At 52.8% G+C, this 7167-nt stretch overlaps 1 protein-coding gene across 2 annotated transcripts; it reads right to left on the bottom strand.

Annotated features, from left to right (window-relative positions):
- Window positions 1-303: 303 nt before the first annotated feature.
- On the bottom strand, window positions 304-5400 carry LOC143834046 (uncharacterized). 2 transcript variants are annotated; one of them, XM_077330582.1, is made up of 2 exons: window positions 5204-5400; window positions 304-2784 (listed from the first exon to the last, which is right to left on the bottom strand). In XM_077330582.1, the coding sequence occupies exon 2, from the start codon at window positions 2683-2685 to the stop codon at window positions 1069-1071; it is 1617 nt and encodes a 538-aa protein (XP_077186697.1). In that variant the 5' UTR covers window positions 2686-2784; window positions 5204-5400; the 3' UTR covers window positions 304-1068. The 2 variants fall into 2 exon arrangements, with proteins under 2 accessions (XP_077186697.1, XP_077186698.1); XM_077330583.1 differs by lacking the exon at window positions 5204-5400 and adding an exon at window positions 4004-5012.
- Between the last annotated feature and the right edge of the window lie 1767 nt (window positions 5401-7167).

A 7167-nucleotide genomic window follows, 5' to 3' on the forward strand; every position in this document is an offset into this window, starting at 1 on the left:
ATATGTGCCCACCCTGCTTCGGATGTCTCCGTGTGAGTTTCTGCCTCCTACAGTGGCCACTTTGGGGCTGTACCCCCCCCCCAATGTGCTACCAGAATTCCACGTGTGCCCACATGCTCCCAAAAGTGGGGGGGGGGCCCTGCTCGAGGCCTCCGAAGCATCACAGCTTAATAACAGCCCATCCATGGGTTTGTTTCCAAAATAACAAGTGGAAACCAAACGTCTCTCTATCGAGAAGTCTCCAGTTGAGTTACTCCAGGTGTCAAGCGGTAACCTTGAGGCCTAATCTACAGTCACTCCATGTTATTTCCCCAAGATCTTTATTTGATATCAGTCTAATCGCTCACAATAACACAAGAAAGAATCACAATGATACAGAAAACTCCCCCTCCCCGCACAAGCCGATGAAGTCAGAAATGTGTATTTTCCCTTAGCCTACCTAAAGATAAAATAGAGTTTCTACAATTCTCATCAAAAGGCTTCCAGAAAGATTAGTCACAACCCAAATCTGGGAGATTCAGAGATGTCACCTAAGCCCAACAGTGTGAAACCCACCTGACCAAAAAAAAACCTTCTAATTTGTCTCTTCTGAGGGCTTGACATGAGTCCTTCTCTGAACTTAGGTATTCCCCCTAGAAATAGATGTATCAAAACAGTTTGCTCAGTGATTTTTCTAGGCCTCTATCCAAAGTTATCACTTTCAGGGCTCTCTCCTCAGAACAGACACCCTGTGAGGTAGGTGGGGTGGGAGAGCTCTGAGAGAACTGACTGGCTCAAGGTCATCCAGCTGGCTGCATGTGGAAGAGTGGGGAATCAAACCCAGCTCTCGAGATTCAAAGCCACCACTCAACCACTATACCACATTAAAATTGAACATTTTTTCGCACTCTTGTGTGACTAGTTGGATATCCCCACCGTAATGCTCTAAGAAAAGAAACTTTTTATGGGCATAATGTACATGCACTGACTGCAGAACATTTCACACTCTAAACATTCATAGGGAGGCTCCTGTGGAAATTCTCTCGTGGGAGCTAAGTTGCACACTTACACAGAAGCAATTTCTACGTTCTAAGCAATTACAAGGTTAGTTCCCCCTCCTGTGTGGATTCTTTGATGGGAAGTAAGGGTGCCCTTTCGACTGAAGCTTTTCCCACAGTCCGTGCATTTATATGGTTTTTCCCCTGTGTGCATTCTGCGATGTAAGGTAAGGTCTGCAATCTGCCTGAAACTTTTCTCACAGTCTGAGCATTTATATGGCTTCTCCCCTGTGTGGATTCTTTGATGGGAGGTGAGCTTCCGATTTTGCCTGAAGTCCTTTCCACACACTGAACATTTATATGGTTTTTCTCCTGTGTGGATACTTTGATGATATTTAAAGTTCGACCTGTCCCTGAAGCTTTTTCCACACTCTGAGCACTTATATGGTTTCACGCCTGTGTGAATTCTCTGATGAAAAATAAGATGCGATCTCTGACGAAAGCTCTTCCCACACTCTACGCACATATATGGTTTCTCTCCTGTGTGAATTCTTTGATGGGAAGTAAGATCTACACTCTGTCTAAAGCTCTTTCCGCACTCTGAGCATTTATATGGTTTCTCCCCTGTGTGGACTCTTTGATGGGCTGTAAGATTTCCACTGCAGACAAAACTCTTTCCACACTCTGAGCACTTATACGGTTTCTCCCCTGCGTGGACCGCTTGATGAGAAGCAAGTTTTTCACTCTCCCTGAACGTTTTTCCACACTCTGTGCATTTATATGGTTTGTCTGCTTTGTGGATTTTTTTCTGCTTAGTAAAACTTGAGGTCACACTGATGTTTTTTTCGCAATCTGAACATGTGTACTGTTTCAGCCTTGCATGGATTCTTTCACGGGCTGTCTGTTTCTCACTCAACAGGAAACTCTTTCCGCACTCTGAGCATGTATGTGGTTTCTTCTCCATATGGAGTTTTCGATGGTAGACAAGGTAAGAGCTCTGGCTGAAGCTCTTCCCACACTCTGAGCAGCTATAAGGTTTCTCTCCTGTGTGGATTCTCTGATGGGCAGTAAGGTGGGCGCTCTGACTAAAGTTCTTTCCACACTCTGAGCATTTATAGGGTTTCTTCCCACTGTGAATTCTTTGGTGGTAAATCAAGCTTGATTTCACTCTGAAGCTCTTCCCACACTCTGAGCATTTATATGGCTTTTCCCCTGTATGGATTCTCCGATGGGCAGTAAGGTTTCCACTGCACGTGAAGCTCTTTCCGCACTCTGGGCATTTGTAGGGTTTCTCCCCTGTGTGGATTCTTTGATGGGAAGCCAGGCCTGAGCTCTGGCTGAAGCTCTTTCCACAGTCTGAACAGGTGTAGGGTTTCTCTCCTGTGTGGATTCTCTGATGGGAAGTAAGTTCTGCACTCTGCTTGAAGCTCTTTCCGCACTCTGAGCATGGATATGGTTTTTCCTCGGCATGGCTTCTTTGATGTTGCACCAGGCTGCCCGGCCTTCTGAAGCCCTTTCCACACTGTGAACACGTGTGCGGTTTCTCCTGTGTGAGCAGAGTTTGCTGTAAGGTCAGGTTTGTCGTACACTCCGACTCTTCTGACGCTTTTTCCTGATTCTCCATTCTCTGACGTGAGATAAGGCTGGATTTCCGAGTTAAGAATTTTGCACTTTGAGTGAAGCTGCTCCTGTAGTTTCCTTTATTCATTTGGTCTTAGACTGCAATTCTATGCAACATGGAAAGCGTCAGCTGTGGGTTTCTTGGTCCACTCTGATTTTGCTTTGTTTTCTGTTCTCTCCTCCTGCCCTGTAGGAATGAAGAAAGAAACAGCTGAGGGAGAAACAGAGCCTCTTTGGGAAAAAGAAGTCAGCTTTATGCCAGAATGTGTGGTGTCCCCCTGTGCCTTGCCTGTCGGAATTTCCCAGGATAGTCAGTCGGAGAACAGAAGCAGGTTGCTTTTTGGCCACGGAACAAGGAACACGGAAAAGCTGTGCTTTATACCCCTCTTCTTACTATCAGAAGGAGTCTCAAAGAAGCTTACAATTGCCTTCCCTTCCTCTCCCCACAACAGGCACATGCTCAAAGCTGCCTTCTGCTAAGTACATGCATCACTCAGAGGAGGAAGCACAACAACCTGTCTGGTTGGGGCGCAGTTAAAAGCTGCAGACACCGTCAAGAACTTGGGTGTGATTCTCAACGAGGCACAGATTCAAATGAGTAGCTGTGTTGGTCTGAAGTAACACATTAAAATCAGAGTCCAGTAGCACTTTTAAGACCAACAGATTTATTCAAGGCGTGAGCTTTTGGGTGCAAGCACTCTTCCTCTGAGGAAGCTCCTGCCTTGAATAAATCTTTGTTGGTCTTAAAGGTGCTCCTGGACTCATTTTAACGGAGGCACAGGTCGCGAACGTAGCTTGGCAGGTGCTCTTCCTCCTCTGCCCAGTGAAGCTACTAGCGCCCTCCTGACCTCGGGCCACTGTGGGAGACAGGAAGCTGGGCCAGATGGACAACTGGAGGTCTCTTCTAATGGTTCTTAGACCAAGTCCTTTCTCCCTAACCTACTCTCAGTCCTCCAAACCCTGATGGTTGGGGCTACCCACCTCCCTATGTCCTCAGAGCACTGCCCTGGTTGGCTCCTATCTCTGGGGGACATTTTGTGCTTTGCGTATCACAGGTGGGTACGCAAATTCCTGCCTCGGCATGTTTGTGTGGCTATAGATGATTTTGGATTTTGGTGTTGCAAAATCCCTACAGATGACACAAGTTCTCCTAAGACTGCAGGGCCACCCCAAATAGCATTCCCTTAAAAGATCGGCCTGCCTTTTCACTCCAGGCCTATCCCAGAGAGCAGAGTCTGCCCTTGGCGTGCTCTTAAAGCAAAAAATGAAGATTAGACGTTAAGAGTTTCAATCCTCCCAAAAATCTTCTGCATACACCCCCCCCCAAAAAAAAAAGTTGAAGGGCTGGGTGGAAAATCTTGGCATTTTCCCACTGGTACGAAACTTCAGGAACTTTTATGACTCACCCAGTGCTCAATCAGCTCCTCTGCAGGGCCAGCAACAGTGCAGAGAGGCCTTCATAAGGACACAAGAAGAGCCCTGCTGGGTCAGACCAGGGAGGGTCCCTCCAGTCCAGCCTCCCGTCTCACCCAGGGGCCAGCCAGTTCCTCTGCAGGGCCAGCCACAGGACAGGGAGGCCGAGGCCTTCCCCTGAGAAGACCCTCAGAAGAGCCCTGCTGGGTCAGGCCAGGGAGGGTCCCTCCAGTCCAGCCTCCTGTCTCACCCAGGGGCCAGCCAGTTCCTCTGCAGGGCCAGCCACAGGGCAGGGAGGCCGAGGCCTCCCTCTGAGAAGACCCTCAGAAGAGCCCTGCTGGGTCAGGCCAGGGAGGGTCCCTCCAGTCCAGCCTCCCGTCTCACCCAGGGGCCAGCCAGTTCCTCTGCAGGGCCAGCCACAGGGCAGGGAGGCCGAGGCCTTCCTAAGGACATCAGGGGAGACCTGCTGGGCCAGACCAGGGAGGGCCCATGTAGTCACCAAGGCTAGGAGCTAATGACAAACCTCCCCTCCATGAACCTATCTAACCCCCTTTGAAAGCTGTCTATTCCTCTGGCCCTCCTCCTCCTCTCCTCCTCCTCTTCCTCCTCCGAATGTTTTGCCCGGCTTGTGACCTCCTTTCACAGCATCCTCCTTCTGCCCACGATGGTTGCCGGCTTCCAGATTAGAGTTTTCCAGGAGAAAAGGACTGCTTGGGGGGGGGGGGGGTCTGGGGCCTTCTGCCCCACGGAGGTCCTGGGATGCCAGCCTCCAGGCAGGACCTGGGGATCCTCAGAAGGACAGCTGCCCCGCAGACTGCAGAGATCAGTTCCCCCCTGGCGAAAATGGGTGTTGGGGGGGGGGGAGGGGAAGGCTCTGTGGCCTTGTGCCCCAGGGACGTTCTTGGGTGCCAGCCTCCAGGCGGGACCTGGGGATCCCCCGGAATGACCCCTCCTCCCCAGACTGCAGAGATCAGTCGTCGTCCCCCCCTGGAGAAGAGGGCTGCTTGGAAGGGGGGGGCTCTCTGGCCCCGTCCCCCACTGCGGGCCCCGCCCTCCCCTATTCCCGGGGTCGCCCCCCTCCCCGGATGCGGCCCCCTCCTCCCGCCAGGCCGGGCAGGGCAGGACCTGCGCAGAGAGCCCCCCACTCCCCCCCCCGCCCGGGGTCCGCGCCCGCCTCTCCCCGCCGGACTCACCGGGCCCCGCCGGCCGCGCTCCCTTCCGCCCGCCTCGCCCGCCCCGCCTGGCCTCGCCTGCAGCGCCCCCGGCCGCGCCCAGGGAAGAAGCGGAAAGCCGGCAGCGCTGGGCCGGGAAGGGCGCGAGGAGGGTCCGCGGGACACGCAGGGGCGCGCCGGCCGCCCAGCTCTGCAGCGCTCCTCGGCAGGCGGGAGCTCCCGGCCGGGGGGGGGGGCTCTTTGGAGGGGGCGGCTGCCCTCTGGCTGTGGCCCCCCCCCACGTGCTCCTGGGCCCCCTCTGCGTGCGCCCTCTTTAAACATGCCCCCCCCCAATAAAAGCCCTGATGAAGAGGCTCTTTCTTTTTTCTGCGTTTGCCCTTTTTCTGCAATAAAATCTTTTTTTTTAATCCCAAGGAAGGTTAGGAATATCCCTCGTTGTTGTTGTTGTTGTTGTTGGTATTATAGGACGATGAGAAAGATCCAAAGTTCTTATTAATAGAGGGCCAGCATGGCCTGGTGGCCAGGAGAAATTTGGGACAAGCCGGGCCGTTTAGACTTGCTCACACCCCTCAGTACTCTTGGACAGACTCCTGCAACTCTCTGGCAGGCCAAAGCTTATCCAGGGTGCCCCACAAGGAGTCCCGGCCCCTGGAAATTAACGTAATAATGGGTAAATGTTTATATCCCACTTTTGTAGACTAAAGGAGTCTCAAAGTGGCCTTCAAGGTGGCCTCTCCCCACTGCAGACACCCTGTGAGGGAGGTGAGAGAGCCCTGAGATTCCTGCTCTGCAAGGTCAGCTCTAACAGGACTGTGATCAACCCGAGGTCACCCAGCTGGCTGCATGTGGAGGAGCGGGGAATCAAACCCAGGTTGCCACGTTAGAAGCCACCGCACTTAACCACGGTACCAAGCTAGCTGGCTCTCTGCAGGAATCCTGCAGTCACAAAATTTCTATCTACTGAACGAATGGTTGCAAATGTGGATGGGATCCATTCCACCCGATGTCCACAACCAGGTAAACACACCTTGGGGCACAAGGCCACCGAGTCCCCCAACAGAGCTGGGCCCTGAAGATCACGTCTTGTGCTGCACCAGACAGGAGCGGACAGTGGCAGCTACTGTATTCCTGACCAGAGACATAATGGTGAGGGTCTGCAAACGGGACAGGTGCGCTGAAGCACCGAACCAGGCAAACTCAGAGAGGTCGGGGTCATTAGGAAGGGACCGGGAATAGAACGGCCACTGCTAGGTACAGAGATCTCTGGTGCGGCCTCATTTGGCCTCTTGTGCTCTGTGCTGGTCGCCATATTTCCAGAAGGACATTGCAGAGCTGGAAAACAGAGAGAGGGAGGTGGCCAAGAGGTTGGGGCACTGGAGAGCCCCCCCCTCCCCCGCGAGGGAAGGCCCAGGAGTCTGGGACGTCTCCATCAAGAGAATGTGGCACAGAGCACGTCTCAAGGCGGAAACAAATTTGGGCATTTTTACTCCCCGGAAAATGGGAGTTTCTTTGAGCTAAAGCATCAAAGGCCTGAGCTGAGACCTGCCATCATTTTAATTTGGAATCCGTCTTTCTCCCTGGGACCGAAGGCAAAGGACTGGCATGGTGGAAAGCATTTTTCACGTCCATCAGTTGGTAGCTAACAAGCTACGATAATCTCCTGAATCTAACTGAGTCCTTGTCAGACTGAATCTAGCAGCCGGGCTGGGAGTGCAGAGCAGGGGAAACAGCACAATGCAACAGTAGTGACACCCTGTATCCTTGGGGTGGGTATGGGGGGGGCGCAGTGTTCTGGAATTCTGGCCCCGCTGGAGGACCTCCAGATGCCCCCTGGTTTTTGGCCACTATCTGACCCAGAGTCAGACCCACTATCTGACTGGGTGGGCCGCTGGCCTGATCCCGCATGGCTTCTATGTTGCCCATTTTGGGATACGTCAAATGGGGCTTTCCCGAAAGCACCAGGTAGCCCATGGTACAAGGTGGGA

The sequence above is a fragment of the Paroedura picta genome, chromosome 3, assembly GCF_049243985.1.
Source record: "Paroedura picta isolate Pp20150507F chromosome 3, Ppicta_v3.0, whole genome shotgun sequence".
Classification (NCBI taxonomy): domain Eukaryota; kingdom Metazoa; phylum Chordata; class Lepidosauria; order Squamata; family Gekkonidae; genus Paroedura; species Paroedura picta.

Excerpts from the sequence above, each read along its gene's own strand:
- LOC143834046 (XM_077330582.1), bottom strand. The coding sequence starts at position 2,685 with ATGAATAAAGGAAACTACAGGAGCAGCTTCACTCAAAGTGCAAAATTC.